The sequence below is a fragment of the Ursus americanus genome, chromosome 2, assembly GCF_024610735.1.
Source record: "Ursus americanus isolate L20-20 chromosome 2, mUrsAme1.1.p, whole genome shotgun sequence".
In the NCBI taxonomy this organism is placed as follows: domain Eukaryota; kingdom Metazoa; phylum Chordata; class Mammalia; order Carnivora; family Ursidae; genus Ursus; species Ursus americanus.
The window spans coordinates 16,710,318-16,726,906 of record NC_142128.1 but is presented as its reverse complement, the minus strand read 5'-3'; the positions used below and the strand labels follow the sequence as shown (position 1 = coordinate 16,726,906).

Here is a 16,589-nt window from a genome sequence, read left to right as displayed (position 1 = left end):
AAAGTAAAAGTACCCTGAGGGCCAAACAAGATAGTTCCGTGGACTGGATTTGAGCCACTGGATTTGGGCTACTAATTTTCCACTTAGGCTATTGGTTGTCCGGGGTGCCATGACAACCCTTACTGTATAACTTAGGCAAATCAGTTTTTATCTCCCTCAAGTTCCATTAGCTCATCTGTAAAATGGACCCACCCTGGTGTGTAAAACGCTTAGCACAATGCTGGCGCGTAGTAGGCACACCACACAGTAAGTGGTAGCGGTAGCTGGGGTGGCTGTTGATTTGAAAACTACGTATTCAAAAGGGGCAAGACATCCCAGAGACAAGGACACTGCGAAGGCGACGCTGGGAAAGGAGAAAAAATGGGAGAGGAAAAAAGAGGGAAGGGAAGAGGTGAGCAGGCAACAGGGTCCGCCCTCCAGGCGGGGCGCCAGCGAGAGGCCCAGGCCGGGGCGGGAGCGCACGTGGCCTATTTTGGGCGGAGCAGACGCGCCTGGCCGCAGCGGAGACCTCCGAGGCGGCCACAGGAGACGAGGCTTGAAGGTAGGTTACAGCTGGTCTGCGAGGACCTTGGACGCCGGAATGGGGTAGCCCGGGGGTCTCTGGGAGTTGGGGTACAGCGGAGGGCGCCAGATGTGGGCTCGCCACCCTCCCGGGGCAGTTCTGGCCGGACGCCTGGGTCCTCTGGGCCCCTCCCCCTAGGGGGCGGGGTTAGGTGATCTGACCAATGAGCGGCAGTTCGCGAGGCCCCGCCCCGCCCCGCCCCCGGAGCCGCGGCCTCGCAGAGTGCCCAACCGCCCGGCGCCCTGGCCAGGGGCTGTGCGAGCGCCGAATCTGCGGCGGGTGAGTGCGCACCCCCCAGGGTCTCCGCCCCGATCCCGCCCCCAGCCCGTGCCCTAGTGCTCTGGACCGCTGGCCCGGGAGCCGGGGAGTGACTCAGCGTGGGGAGGGTGGCGACTTGCTGGGGCTGGAGATTCGAACTGTTCAGGGCCTTGAATGCCGAGATGAGTGGGGAGAACGAGTGTCTTCGGAGCTGGTCCTGGGGCCTGGGGCCGGCCTGGGGTGGAGGGAAGAGGGCACCGCAGGGCGGGAGAAGCCAAGGCTACATCGCCTTGCTGGGGTCAGGGCCATGGGGTGGGGGGCGAGGGGTGGAAGGGGGTGCGAATCCTGAGCTTTTGACCCAGCGCCTTGCCCTAGGACACCAAGATGCCTGGGGAACAGCAGACAGAGGAGGAGGAAGAGGAAGAGATGCAAGAGGAGATGGTACTGCTGGTGAAGGGTGAGGAAGATGAGGGTGAGGAGAAGTATGAGGTGGTGAAACTCAAGATCCCCATGGACAACAAGGAGGTACGTGTCCCACACCAGGGGGCTTGGTTACCTTAAATATGGTTAGGTCCAGCCTTCCTCAGACAAACCAGCCATCCAGCCCCTACTTTCCTCTCAGTCTTAGACATAGCATCTCAGGCTTGGTGGCCCATCCTTCTGCCTTACTGCCCATGCTGCCATCATACAGATGTCACACCTACTGTGCTGGCTAGCCTCGGTTCCCCATGGAGCTTAATGTCTAGCGGGATTGGACTGACAAGTAACCATGCAGCTACAGCCCCGGGTGATGGGTGCAGGCACCAGAGGCATGGAAGCCCAGAGCTGGGAACTGCACACTTCGGGTTGGGCAGAGGGGTGGTTAGGTAGGCAACAGCAACAGTAACAGCTGACTCTTAGTAGCATTTGCTATGCACCAGGCACTTTCTAAGTACTGCAGATCTGTAATGTAGGTAGTTTTTGTTCCATTTTACAGGTGAGGAAACTGAGGCCCAGGAAACTGGACAGTTTGGTGACTAGCCCAAGGTCTCAAAGTTAGGAAAGGGATGGCTTAGCTGAGACCACTGGGGATCTGAGGTTTAGAAGGAATGGCCCGATTCATTGCTCAGGGAAGTGGGTGGGGCACTGGGAGAAGTGAAGGCAGGTGGTACAGTCGTGTTGTAGCATGGATGAGAGTAAGGTGGTTGGCAGGCTGGGTGGGACCTCTCCTCTGGGTTTTACCCTAAGGGTTTTGAGGGTTTAAAGAGAGGAGTTTTAAGGAGATCTGAATATGAGTTAAATTTCCCTATGAGAGATCCTAAGTGCCACTAGGAATGTTTCCACTTCCCAGAACCCTATAGAACTCTCACCCCCAGTCAAAGGAGCCCTGAGTCCGTCTGGAGGACTCCTGTTGGGCCGCGTTTCTGGGCTCAGGCTCCCTCTGATTTCTTCCTGCAAGGAGCCAGTTCTCTGGGAAAGACAGTTCTGCTGCCCCCTAGTGGGTGTGGTGGGCCCTAGGGGGAGGGGGCCGGCTGCTTTGGCAACCGATTCCAGTCAAAATAACTGTTTAGTTCCGTTTTCCTCCGGCCTCCTTGGCCTGTCATCCTAGCTCAGCCTGCCTCTCCTGGCTCTGTGGATCTTCTGATCTCCACCTTTGTCCTATAAGCTAAGAACCCAGACTCTGGGGGCATGTGGCTGGCTCAGTCAGTAGAGCATGAGACTCATGATCTTGGGGTTGTGGGTTTGAGCCCCATGGTGAGTGTAGAGATTACTTAAAAAAATAAAATCTTAAAAAAAAAAAAAGAACCCAGACTCCAGAGCTTAGATGGACTTCCAACCCTATCACCTTCCAGCTGTGTGACCTTGGGTAAGTTTCTTAACTTCTTTGTGGCTCAGTTTCCTCTTTGTAAAAGGGAAATCATAACAGCATCTACTTCTTGAGGTTGTGAGGACTAAGTGAGTTAGTGCTGGAGAAGAGATAGAACTGTGTCTGGTGCCTAATAAACACTATGTAAATATTTGCTCCTGATAGTTGTTCTTCTCCCTACAGTTCAGGACCTTGGACTAGGTCATCCTTCTGGAGATTTTTCAACTCCTTTTTATCAGTGAACTTTCTGGGCTGAATCACGGGGCTGGGAGTGAATAGGGAAAACAACCTTGGGGCCTAGACAGAGGACCGAGGGCAGACAACTCAAGGCGATGGTGAAGGCTTCATGGAGGTGGGGGTTGACTTGGTGCTTGAAGACGCAAGTGGTGATCTGGCAAATGGAGGAGGAGAAAGGGCCTTCCAGGTGGTGGAACAGCAAACGTAGAGGCTCAGAGGACATGAGGCCAGGGGGCCAGAGAGTAAAATGGCGTTGGAAGCCAGCATAGGAATTTAGACAGAGCGTCAGATCGGAGGAGGGACATGACTGAATTTTCTATTTAGAAGAATCATTGGCTGCTACGGGGAGACCAGGCCAGAAGGGCTGATAGCCTGATCTAAGGTTGTGACAGCAGTGGAGAAAAGATGGAGAGAAGGGGATATTTGGGAACCCTGATTGGACTGGGTGGAGGTAAGGATGAGAAAGTGGAGAGTAGGCATGTCTAATCATCAAAGGTATGTAGGGCTAGACTCTACATGGTATCACGTAGCGGTGAAAAGCATCGGTTCAAATCCTAATTCTACCATTCACCAGCCTGGCCTTGGCTTTGTCATCTGTAAAGAGGGGTAATGAAAGTTAAGGTCCTCGAATGCCAGCCTGAGAAGTGTCATCTGGGTTACTGGGTCTGGGGGAGGAGGTTGGAATTGAGGATCGCACACAGACACCCTACGAACATTTAGCACTGTGCCCACAGCATAGCTCATTAACTTCCCGTGTGGTCTCCCTGAGCCTCAGCTCCTAAAAATGGTGATCTCAAAATCTCTTTCCAATGCTGACATTCTGTGACTTCTTGCTATCACCCACTCCTGTGGCCAGTTGTTGTCCAGAATAGGCTTTAATTATGCCGCACTCAGGGGCTGGAGTATCCTCTCACTGCCTATCAAAATCTGGTCTCTCTTTAATGAGTAGAAAAGATTTTCTAGAAGGGTCTATGCACATCCAGTCCTGTCTCTCTTTGCTTAAACCCTTGAATGGTTTCCTGTTTCCTTCAGGATAAAGTCTCAGCTCCTAAGCCTGGCATTCAAAGCTCCCCACCATCTGACCTCACATCCTGGCTTATCTCTAATCACTGAGTACCCATCCCATGCCCTGACTTCAAACACACCCGACCCTTTCTCATCTCTAAGACTTTGCCCGTGTGGTCTTTCAGCCTGTACAGTCCTCTTCACCTTTTCCACCTGCTTTCTCCAGGAGAGGCTCCTGTCTCTTGTAGATCAGGTTTCTTGACTTTTAACTTTTCAAACAAACTTTTAACAAATCACCTGGTGATCTTCTTAAAATGAAGATTTGCTTCTGCAGGTCTGGGGTCAGCCTTGAGATTCTGCATTTCTAACGAGTTCCTAGCGATGCTGATATTGCTCGTCTGTGGACCACAATTCCTGTAGCTAGGAGCAAGAGAATAGGGTCATTATTTTATCCTTTGTACCAAAAAGGGGAGATTCTGACTGCTAAAAGAGCCTCGGGGAGGAAGACAAACTGTGTAGGCGATCTCCACCTTGTCAACGAGAGAGAATTGCGTCACGGCTAAGAGAATAGGTATTTCGGACAAGGACAGACTCTCAGTTCCAACCCTGGCTCTGCCATTGATGAGCTGTAGGGTCCCTTATTTCCTTGCTCAAAAATGGAGCAGATAGTACCTAACCCAAAGGGTGATGAGACTTTAACACGAGAACATGGGTGGAAAGCACTTAGCACAGTTCCTGGCACATAGTGAGTCTTCAATGAATGGTAGCTGTTGTTCTTAAGGAAAGTAATGGCCAGGGGGAAACAGACATGTTTGCCCTGATTTAAAAAAAAAAAAAAAAAAAAACTAAGCAGGAAGACAAAATCACAAACTTCAAATATTTGGATTTTTCCTATTAACGCTATTACATTGATTGTAAACTCCTAGTACCTCTTGTTATGGTGCAAATACCGTTCTAATGTTTAAGTCTGCTAGCTGTAGAATTTAAGACATAGAAGGGCCTTTGATGATCACCTAGCCTGGTATTTGCCAAGCTTCAGTGACGTGTATATCGCCCACCTGTTGTGCTCTTTTATTTACTGCTTTTCTTCAGATAGGTTCACATCGCTTTGTTTAATTAAACCCGCCTTCATCTACACAGTGATATTGATGGGATTGTGGATTTCATGTGATCTGTTGTTTTTCTAATGTCCGTGAAAATAAATACATGATGATTATAATAAGAGACTTTCCCCGTAACACCTAGAGTCCTCTTGCATCTTGCGTGTGCATGCTTCAGGTTGGGAAATTTTGATCTCACCTAGCCTACCTCGCCTTCCTTGGGACACGGAGGCAAAGGGAAGAGAGTGACTTGCCTGGGGTCTTAACGAGCTAGACTCTGCCTGTCTTACCAAGATTCTTCCTGGTGGGTTCCTGGCTGGCTTAGTTGGTAGAGCGTGCGACTCTTGATCTCATGTGTTTGAGGGTCACGTGTTTGAGCCCCACGTTCAGTGCAGAGGTTACTAAAAAAAAAATTTTTTTTTTAATTCTTCCTGGGGCATCCAAGGCCCCTTGTCTTGAAGCTGGAGATACTAAGGCTACTCGTATGAAGAATTCCTTTCTCATAAGTCAGTGAACCCAATATAAGGAAGCCCCAGGCACATCAAGCCCTTTTACAGAAGGGTGCCAAGGAAAAATGGGCCAGAAAAATGTAAATGTAATGAGAAAAATCCTCTCCACAATGGCTGACATGTTGAAATAAAGCCAATAGGTGTCAAAACCAAGGCAAGATCGAAAAGTATGACCTTGAATTCAGACTGTGCCAAACTTGCTGTGGGGAGTTTCTTGATTTAAAGTATCAAGTTGTATTTTAAGCTTGAATCCCTCTTGGAGAGCACCAGGGACTTGGAGTCCAGCCTCTGTCACATCTTGGCTGTTCTAGTGAGGGGAAGCAGTGTAGCCTTCTGGGTAGGGAGTGAGTGCTCTCGTGTCTGTCCCAACTCCGCCCGGCTTTGTGAATCTAATCCCAATGAGCCTCTGTTTTCTCAGCTATCAAAAGATAACACCCGATTCAAGGGGGGTGACAGGAAGCTTTAATACGATAATGTACATAAAATAGCATTGTCAAAGCCTTACACTGTAATGTTATCACTGTTATCATTATATATACTGTTTAAACCAGAGTTCCCATGGCTGGCCACTAATTTCCCAAACTGTCTTGTTTTCCAGTTTCTGAGTTGGTTACCTAAAAGCTGCCTTTTTTACAAAGAATCTTGAAGGACTTGAAGTTGCCCTCCTGGCAACTTCAGAAAGAAAAGAGCCTTCTGTTCCTTGTCACTCCCCTCTCTTAACAGTTTCTTTTTAAAATGAGAATAGTAGTAACTACTTTGTGGAGATTGAATATGGGGAGAAGCTAACACTTTCTTGTCCTGAATATGTGCAAGGTATTTCATTTGGTCTTCAATTAATTTGCCTGTCTGGTTCATGGTAGGTTCTCAGTATATCCGTTTTACTGGGATGAGCGTTCTCTTTTCTAAGAAGTGGGCAACGTGCCCCCAACATTCCTCTTCACTCTGCTGTTAGCACAAAATGTTTTCTCTTCCCTCCCTCTTACAAAGCATTTCTTTTCTTTCTTTCTTTTTTTTTTTATTTTATCTCTAGAGGCTCAGACCTCATGAAACCGGCTCTTTTTCAGAATTTTCCATTTCAGGCCTTGCTTTCTTCACAACTTAAAAAATGATAGGTACTTGGGGCGCCTGGGTGGCGCAGTTGTTAAGCGTCTGCCTTCGGCTCAGGGCGTGATCCCAGCGTTCTGGGATCGAGCCCCACATCAGGCTTCTCCGCTAGGAGCCTGCTTCTTCCTCTCCCACTCCCCCTGCTGTGTTCCCTCTCTCGCTGGCTGTCTCTCTCTGTCAAATAAATAAATAAAATCTTTTAAAAAAAATGATAGGTACTTGCTCTGAAAAGTTTATTAAAGAGCCTGGACTCGGTGCCGGCCTGGCTTCTAAGACACCATGCCCTCCTGGATCTCCTGCCTCACTGACTGCTCCCGCTCAGTCTTCTTGCTGGCTGCCCATCTTGCTGCCCCAGGTTCTCTCTGCCCATTCCTGGGGTGATTTCTTCCGGACTCCGCTTTAAAAACCATCAATAGGCCGACAGCTTCCCAATGAACATCTCGAAGCATAGGCCTCTTTCAGCTCCAGATGTGTCCAGGAGAACTGCATATGTGCTCCGAACCAAATTTCACCTACCACCTTGCTTCTCCCGCTGCCCTCATCTCTGCAGACGGCCACTCCACCTTTGCAGCAGCCAAACTCAAAATCCTTGGAGTCATTTCGACTCCTCTCTTTCATTACACCTCCTATCCAGTCTATTATCCACTCTGTTGTCTCAAACTGCAAAATATATCCAGAAGCCGACCACCTTCACTTTCCACCTGTCACCTGCGTCTGAGCCACTGTCTGCTCTTTGGAGATGGCTGCAGTACAAGTAGCCTCCTCACTGGGCTCTGCTTCTGCTCTCTCCCCTCCTTCCTGTTCTCAACTCAGAAACCTGAGCGTGACTTTTAAAACGAGTCTGATCTGTTCAGATCCCTGCTCCAAACCATCTGCCATCTCTATTGGCTCCCCATCTCGTTCATATTACTTGCCCCTAAGCCAAGAGATCCCCTGCAAGACCACCCCATCCATCACTCTCCCCCTCAAGCATTCTGCCTTAGGCACTTTTCCAGGCCATTCCTGGAACGCAACAGGCAAACTCCCCGCAGGGCCTTGCTGGTCCCTCTGTAGCCTGCTCTCTCACCTGCATTAGGTCTTTGCTAACGTTACATAAGTAAGGTTTCTAAACACTCCTATTTAAATGTGCAGCACTCCCATCCCCGCCCCAATACCAGCACTCTTTATCCATTTTTTTTTTTAAATTAATGTCGAATCCCCAGTGCCTAAACAGAGTCCGGCACATTGTACACGCTCAATAAATGTATGTCGAATTAATAACGAATTGCTAGAATGAGCCTAGGCCTTGTGATACGTGCGTTAACAGACTATCTCACTTAAAGCGCACAACCGCCCTGAGGCGGGCACCGCCGCGTTGTCTGTTGTACAGCGGGGAACTGAGAGGCTGCAGCTTGCGGACACCCAGGCCCCCGGCTCCTGCGCCCGGCAGTCAGGGCTGACGTGTCCCCCCTCCCCCTCTCCCCGCAGGTCCCGAGCGAGGCGCCAGCGCCGTCGGCCGACCCGGCGCGCCCACACGCGTGCCCGGACTGCGGCCGCGCCTTCGCGCGCCGCTCCACGCTGGCCAAGCACGCACGCACGCACACGGGCGAGCGGCCCTTCGCGTGCACCGAGTGCGGCCGGCGCTTCTCGCAGAAGTCGGCGCTGACCAAACACGGCCGCACGCACACGGGCGAGCGGCCCTACGAGTGCCCCGAGTGCGACAAGCGCTTCTCGGCCGCCTCGAACCTGCGGCAGCACCGGCGGCGCCACACGGGCGAGAAGCCGTACGCATGCGCGCACTGCGGCCGGCGCTTCGCGCAGAGCTCCAACTACGCACAGCATCTGCGCGTGCACACGGGCGAGAAGCCGTACGCGTGCCCGGACTGCGGACGCGCCTTCGGCGGCAGCTCGTGCCTGGCGCGCCACCGACGCACGCACACGGGCGAGAGGCCGTACGCATGCGCCGACTGCGGCACGCGCTTCGCGCAGAGTTCGGCGCTGGCCAAGCACCGACGCGTGCACACGGGCGAGAAGCCGCACCGCTGCGCCGTGTGCGGTCGCCGCTTCGGCCACCGCTCCAACCTGGCGGAGCATGCGCGCACGCACACTGGCGAGCGACCCTACCCGTGCGCCGAGTGCGGCCGGCGCTTCCGTCTCAGTTCGCACTTCATCCGCCACCGTCGCGCGCACATGAGACGCAGGCTGTATATCTGCGCCGGCTGCGGCCGGGACTTCAAGCTACCCCCTGGCGCCACGGCCGCCACTGCCACCGAGCGCTGCCCAGAGTGCGAGGGCAGCTGAGCCGCCTTTCTTGTCGCCGCGGGGCTGCGAGCGTCCGGCTTGGGGGGGCGGACACGCTGGGACCCCTCACCTGGGGCTACATTAACCAGGACCTCCCCGGCTCACGACCCGGGGCTGGGAAAGGGTGGGATGGCAGGCCTGGCTGCCTTGGAACTGGGAGGCAGGGAGAATCCCCTAACTGGGAACCCTGGAAACAGTGCCCACTCCCCGCTCACTACAATCCCTTGACCCGTGTTAGTGAATAAAGTATTATATCCTCGCCCCACCCGTGCCTGTGAGTGAGGTGGGGGGAAAGGAGGAAAGTTGGCGTTTTACCCAGGCTTAAGTAACTTGAATGAGTTATGGAGCCAAGTGGGGCTACAGGCCCAAAGGGGTTCCCTGAACTGGCTTTATGTGTGGGGAGTCCTCGTAACTTCAGGTCTGGAAGGGTCCACAAATACAGCACATTCTGGCCAAACAGCCACTGCACTGTTTGGTGAACAGACACGAACTTCCTTCTAGGAGAGATGGGCTGACTTCATTTCCTAACTTGGATGACTGTGGGCGATGTCCGGAGGGCACAGGATGAGCAGGACAGGAGTTGAAGTGGTGGCAATTGTTACAACCCAATCTGGACACATTGAGTGTAAGGTAAACGCAGAGGAGTCAGAGAGGTGACTGGAAATATTGGCTTGGGGATATCAGGCCTGGAGTGCACGATACCACCTCTAGAAGAGGTACCCAAGCAAAGTCCGAAAGAACAGCCAGAGCTGTTTCGGCCAAAGCTGAAAACGGAAGCTTCCTGTCCGGGAAATCTAAACGAAAGTGTTCTGTGGAGGGAGTGGTCAGCTCTGTGAGATGCTATATGTGTAGCTCAGGGAAAGTGGTGAGAGGAGTGAGGGTGAAAGCCATCCTTGAGTGGGCGAGAACATAAACAGGAGAATGAGGAAGCCCAGTGGATGGGTGTAGACAACCCACTTTCAGAGGCTTGGCTGTGAAAAGCAAGAGGGGAATGGCTGGGGGTTTGTTGGGTTTGTTTTGTCGATAGGGAAGAAACGCGATTATACTTTATGCTGGTGGCAGAGCTGATAGAAAGGAAGAGAAGCTGGTTATATAGAGGAGAGAGCAGATAACTCATCATGGAGAGGATACACAGTAAGAGACCAATAAGGATAAGGTTCCTGCTGTCACTAGTAGGGAGAGGAAAGGTGCGTTTGGGAATACAAACCCGAAGTAGTTCTAATCCGGATTGTGTTTTACGTGGGAAGTAAGAGGTCACTGGTTAAAAGGGAGTGAGGTCAGTAGTAAAAGGAATGAGACCAGTAAAGAGAAATGCCTCATTTTACTGATGTGGAAATAGGCTCCTAGGGGCAGCAAAAGTAGTTCAAAGGCTTTTTTTCCAGCATTACTCCACACTGTGAGGGAGGCAGGCCATGGGTATCCCCAAAAGGGAAGTGATGTGCCTGAGATCTTCACACGAGGGGTAAATCATATACACCCGACACTGTCTTTAGGTGTATAGGTGGAAATAGGCCTTGGGAGGCCAGGGGAGGAGGCAGGAGGCCCTCTCCAAGATGAGAGGAATCTCTGTTCTCCACATCGGACACTTGACCCTGATTTGTGATGAGGGCCCAAGGGAGAGGGACATTAGGCTCTCACAGGGTTCAGCGTTGGGGTCTTGATGGACAAGGATGGGTTTTAGGCCCAGGCCCCTCTTCACTGTGGACATTTCCTGCTCTGGGCCCCTGAAAGTCTTGAGTTGAAAAAGCAAACAGATAACTGCAAACTTAGAAAGTCCCTCCTATGTGCCAGGCACTGCCCTAAGCACTCTACTTAAACTAACTCAAACCTTACAACCCTATAAGGGAGATACCATTATTTTCATTTTAGATGAGGAAACCAAGGCGCAGAAAGATGAAGTAATTTGATGAACGTCATCCAGCTTGTATCAAAGATGGCATTTGAACCCAGATAGCCTGGCTCCGGAATCTGGGCCCTTAACCAACACTACATAGAGCCTCCAGTCCCTTTAGAGGTCCAGAAGGGCTAAGGGAATTGCATGACCTCAGACAGGGATCTTGCTAGAAATCCAATCTCCCTGCCCTGTCGGTGGGAGTTGCACTAGAGAAACATGGCAGCTGGGCTCAGAGGCATCCCTGGTGCCCTTCTCCAGTACCTGCTATGATAGAGCCTCCCTAGTCACTCCAGGAAGAATCTAGAAGTTGCTAACCAAAACTTTTATTGGGAGGGAAAAATACCAGGAGGCTGTCTTCTGGAGGTTCTTGGGCCTCAGACCTTAGGAAGTAGGGCCCCCAGGCCCCTGATCTGTTAGGAAAGGACTAGAACAAAGTTCCATGGCCAGGCCACTCTTTGCTTCTCAGATGCCATGCTGAGTTGCAAGTCCTGTGCCCATGTTTCTAGGTTGAGGCCTGGCCTGTGGACTCACAGTCAAGGTCTGCAGGCCCCACAGCTTGGTCTTCAGAGGTGGCCCCATGGGGCAAGTCTGTATACTTGAGGGCAGAGCCTCGGGACAGATGTGCTGGGTAGCGCTGGCGGTTGAGGTCCATCTTCGAGAGCACCGCTTGGGGCAGATCCACACGGCATCGGGCTGCTAGCGCTACCAGGTAGATGAGGACGTCACTAAGCTCCTCTTGAAGGGCTGCCCGTTCCTTGGGGGGCCAGGCTTGGGGGCCAGGCTCTTCATCGGGCTTCCACTGACTGGGGGCAGAACACACAGGTAGGCACAAACACAGATGCTAGCTATAGACCATGGGCTCCGCCTCTCTCAGGAGCACCCCAGTCCTTGCAGCAATGCGCTCCTATCTCTTAGGGAGTTCCTTCAAGAACAACTCAACCCACCTGGGCCCTCAGCAGAGTCGGGGTGGGGAAGAGACCCCAGCAGATGATTCATACAGACCTCTGTGTCCCAACATGCGCCGAGGACTGGCCAAGAGAACCTTTCACTTGTTAAGTCCCAATTCTACTTCTCTCCAGCCGTAGCCACTGCGACTCCAGATTAATCCCCAGACCTGGACCACTGGGAAAGCTTGTTAACTCACTTCTACTCTTTCCCAGTACCATCTTTTAAAACCACAAATTATGTTTTGTCCTTCTGCTGCTAAAATTCCCCCAACTGGGGGCGCCTGGGTGGCTCAGCCGTTAAGTGTCTGCCTTCGGCTCAGGTCATGATCCCAGGGTCCTGGGATCAAGCCCCGCATCGGGCTCCCTGCTTGGCGGGAAGCCTGCTTCTCCCTCTCCCACTCCCCTTGCTGGTGTTCCCTCTCTCGCTGTCTCTGTCAAGTAAATAAATAAAATCTTCAAAAAAAAAAAAAAATTCCCCCAACTGTACTTGGAATAAAATCCAGACTCCCGACCATGCCCTTCAGGTTCTGCATGAGCTGTCTGTCTCCTGCCCCTTCCGGAGTCATCGTCCACCCCACTTCCCCTCTCTCCACGCCTAAAGCCACTCTGGCTTGTTCTGTCTGGCAAACAGGCCAAACTATCACAGGGCCTTTACACTTAACTGCTCCCTCTGCTTTAAATGCTCTTCTCTCTGCTCCCCCCAGATCCTTCCCATGGCTGCTCTCTCCTCTTCTTCGGGTCTCAGCATAGACGTCCCCTCCTCAGAAAAGCCTTCTCCTTCTGTTACTTTCTTTCTCATCACCTTGTGTTATTTTCCTCACAGAACTTATTGCAATTCCTGATCTTTTAAAATTAGCTTAGGGGCGCCTGGGTGGCTCAGTCAATTAAACGTCGACTCTGATTTCTGCTCGGGTCATGATCTCAGGGTTGGGAGATCGAGCCCCACATCAAACTCTGTATTGGGCGTGGAGCCTGCTTCAGATTCTCTCTCCTTCTGCCCCTTCCCCTGCTCGCTCTCTCTAATAAATAAATCTTAAAAAAAAAAATTGGTTTATTTATTGTTAGTCTCCTTGCACTGTGAAGGCAAGAACCATGTTTTTTGGGTTTTTTTTTCCAAAGCTTTTATTTTTAAGTCATCTCTACACCCAACGTGGGGCTTGAACTCACAACCCTGGGATCAAGAGTTGCACGCTCTACCGACTGGGCCAGCGAGGCGCCTCGGGAACCATGTCTATGTTGTTCAGGGCTTCCTTCTAGAAGCCCTAGACACAGTTGACGCTCATATACCTGTAATGAGTGAATGGCTTGCCCTCACCCATATCTCTGTGCTCTCATTTCTCCATCCCCACAGTGACTGCCCTGGTTTAGGCCTGCCTTACCACCTCTTGCCTGGTCTTCAGCCTCCTCATAGGTCTCCCCTGCCCCAAGTCTCTTGGTGACCCAATCCACCCTGCAGAAAGGCCTTCTGTCCAAACTCCATCGCTTCCTAACTCCAGCTCTGTCACTCTGGGTTCCTATTGCCACCCCTCTCTTCCACAGCCCCATCACTCACTGTGTAGGTCACTACTGCCTGTGGGGCACCAGGCACATGGGACAGGCCAGACGACAACACAGATACAAAATCCTTGCTCTCCCTTGAAAAGCTCACCCTGACGGAGTCTCAGAATCTCCCCGAATTTAACTTGCCCTTTCCCACTTCACTACCTTCACAAATGATTCTCAAGTCTGGAATGCCGCTGGGGGATCTTCTAAAGAACACCCTCCTGTCCACCCCAGAGGCTGCCACCATCCCTTATGACCTGGACCTGCCCTGCTGTTTTCACACCTTTCTTTTTCCCAGAAGACTGGATGCCCCAAGAGGGCAGGGACAGGAAAGCCATCTCTATCCCCAGGTACAGCAGGATATTTAATGATCAGATAAATGTTCCCCGCTCCCATAACACACAGACTATTCCAAGAAGACTTCATCTACTCACAAGAGCTCTGCCAGCTCCCCCACTTCCCCCACCAAGGCCAGTAGGAGGTTCCTAGGCTGGTGGAATTGGCCCCAGTCTCGTTCAGCAGCAAACTCAGCATGGAGGCGGCGGCTGGAAGAGAAGAAAGGGGTGGAAGTCCTGGTCCCAGGGTTAGAGAACCCAAGAGAAGACGCGGAGCCCAGGCGGGCATCTCGGTGATATGCAATGGGGGCATAAATATCAGGGGTTCTGCAAGGAATTCCTTGGATGGCCTTAAGCAAATCATTTCTTCTCTCTGGGACTTGGACTCCTGGTCTACAAAGTGGGTGCGCCCTACACAGACCCTCAACTCTATCGAAAACTAACAAAACCCTCTTTTCCATTATTCCACCTCCTACTGCTGCTTCTGCAGTTTCCTCCACCTGGAATATTCCTCTCTCTGCATATCGAAATCCTACCGATTTTACAAAGTGCAGCTCCAGGGACACTTCCCCTAAGAAGCCCTCCTTGATTTCCTCCAGCAAAAATAATATCACCCACCTCTCAGCACCGCATTTGCCCCCGTCCTGCCACTCACTCCCGGAGGGCAGAGGCCGGGCAGAAGCAGCATCTTAAGTAGCAGCCCAATTTCCCCAGGGCTGGTTCTAATATTACTCACCGGGCGTCACCATTTCCCCTGCCTCTGGTGTGCATCACTAAGCCCATTTTGCAGACAAGGAGGTTAGATGACTCGCCCGAGATCAGCCAGTCGAGCTGGGACCCCAGCATAGCTGCTAGCCTTCTTCCAGACCACGTGGAGGGACCCTCCCCAATAGGAGAGAGTAAGGGGGCGACCTCCCCAGGTTGGGCAGGGACGGCTTACATGTCCTCGAGCGTGGGCTCCGGGCTGAAGCTGAAGGGACTGGCAGCAGCAGTGCCGTCTCCCCCCATGTCCCCACGCGCGTCCCCATTCGCCCGAGACATGCCGCCCACCAAGCAGCAGTCAGGACGCGCTGAACAACACCGCGCGAAGCTCGGAACCCGCCTCCAGGGCCCCTGACCAATCACAGGCGTTCACGACTGCTTCCCGGGGCGGAGCCGCAGGAAAGACCAATTACTTCTGTGGACTTTACTGCAGCCCGCCCTTTACCCCCCGGCCTTGGATTCTTCGGTCTTGGCCGAGCATCTTAAAGGTATAGAGGCCAGATTCGACCGCGAAGACACAATGGACGGAGGGCGAAGAGGGCGCAGGCGCGTCGCCTCGTTTGTGGGCACCAGATGGCGCCAAAGAGAAATGACGAAGCAGGGAAGGGGGTGGGATGCTCCCTGGAAAACCCCAGAAATGGAGGCTTTAAGCAAGAAAGGGAAATTTATTACAAGGATACAAGAATGTCTCCAGGATATAGAAACTAGGGTAACCGTTCTAAGCATCTTACATATTTAATCCTCACACCAACCCTAGGAGGTAGGTAATATCATCGTCATCCCCATTTTACAGGTAAGGAAACGGAGAGATCGAGTAGTTTAACTCAACAGCTAATAAGGTGGTAGCCAGGTTTCAATTCTAGGCAATTTGGTTTCGGAGTCTGTTTTATTAACCCCTACACTATATTGCCTCAAACGATGATAAGTACCTTGGGAAAAAAAATATTTAAACACTTTGAAAAGTGGGGGCAACGTTAGCTTGCATGGTCCAGAGAAGAAGGGGTAAGCCCTTTGGTTGCCATCACAACCGCCTTTTCCCCTCCTGCATTCTTGCACGACCGTGATTTTATTCTGGTGTTCGTCCTCGATCGGTTTACGGGTGAGCATATGGCCTAGTTCTTGACAATGCGAAGTTAGGAAGTCTGTTGGAGACTTCCGGGAAGGGTTCTCAGTTGTTTGTTTTTCTCAGTTCTTTTGTTTAAAAAGCACAGGATGTTTCTACCTTTAGATGTTAGTATGTGAAGGAATCTTTATGTGGAGGGCTAGCCCACAAACTGGGATTGGCAGATGGGAAGATAGAAAGGACCTGGATCCTTGATAACATTGTTGGGACACTTATTTTCCAGAAAGGTCCTAATTTAAGACTCTGGTTATATAAGAAAATAAATCCCTTTATTGGTTAAACCACTTTTAGTTGGGTTTTCTGTTACTTGTCTCTGAGAAAGTGACATTTAATCTGAGCAAAAATCAAAGGGAATAGAGCTCTAGGTAGAAGGAGCACCAGTGCTTGAAGCAGGAAAGCCTTGGCATGTTCTAAAGACGAAAAGAATTCCAGTGTGGCTGGAATATAGCGAGCAAAGGGGAGAGTGGTTGGACAAGAGGCAAGATCAGATTGATCAACTGTGGATTTTATTTTCTATTTTATTTTATTTTGGATTTTAAGTACTATGGAAACCCTTTGGAGGGCTTTGGCAGGGGAGTTATATGATCATATTTTGTATTTATGAGCCCTCTGGCTGCTGTGTTAAGAATGAATTAGAGGAAGGTAAGGGTAGAAGCAGGGAGATGAGTTACGGCCGTTGTCCAAGCAAAGGATGATGCTGACTCTGGGCCAGGTTGATGGTGAGTGAAGATGGAGAGAAGTGGATGTATTGGGGAGATATTTCTGGAGGTAAGCTATAGGCTTTGCTGATTTTGAATTAGAGGTATGGGAGAAAGGATAGAATCAAGTATGGCTTACAGGTTTTGAGTGTTGAGCAACATGGTGGATGGTGGTGACTCATCAGGGGATGAGGATTGAACACACATGGTATCAGGAGTTTGGTTTAGAACAAAGCTAACTGAAGCTACATATCAATTTGGCAGGTGGATTTATGAGACTACGGTTTAGAGAAGAGATCGGGGCTAGAGATTCACATTTGGTAATCTCAGTCATTAGACAGTACTTAAAGCCACGGACTTGGAGAAGAATGACTAGTACAAGAATCT

The 16,589-nt window shown here is 51.3% G+C and overlaps 2 protein-coding genes across 4 annotated transcripts; one reads left to right on the top strand and one right to left on the bottom strand.

The window, feature by feature from the left end:
* The first annotated feature begins 264 nt into the window (after positions 1–264).
* ZNF771 (zinc finger protein 771) lies at positions 265–9,166 on the top strand. 3 transcript variants are annotated; one of them, XM_045785995.2, is made up of 3 exons: positions 265–541; positions 1,183–1,345; positions 8,089–9,166. In XM_045785995.2, exons 2-3 carry the CDS (start codon positions 1,205–1,207, stop codon positions 8,899–8,901), a joined length of 954 nt encoding a protein of 317 aa, XP_045641951.1. In that variant the 5' UTR covers positions 265–541; positions 1,183–1,204; the 3' UTR covers positions 8,902–9,166. The 3 variants fall into 3 exon arrangements, with proteins under 3 accessions (XP_045641951.1, XP_045641949.1, XP_045641950.1); XM_045785993.2 differs by having other exon boundaries at positions 278–541; positions 1,196–1,345; XM_045785994.2 differs by lacking the exon at positions 265–541 and adding an exon at positions 661–841 and having other exon boundaries at positions 1,196–1,345.
* A 1,932-nt stretch (positions 9,167–11,098) lies between these two features.
* Positions 11,099–14,720, bottom strand: DCTPP1 (dCTP pyrophosphatase 1). Its single transcript, XM_045785997.2, has 3 exons — positions 14,560–14,720; positions 13,719–13,829; positions 11,099–11,598 (listed from the first exon to the last, which is right to left on the bottom strand). The coding sequence occupies exons 1-3, from the start codon at positions 14,658–14,660 to the stop codon at positions 11,298–11,300; spliced, it is 513 nt and encodes a 170-aa protein (XP_045641953.1). The 5' UTR covers positions 14,661–14,720; the 3' UTR covers positions 11,099–11,297.
* Between the last annotated feature and the right edge of the window lie 1,869 nt (positions 14,721–16,589).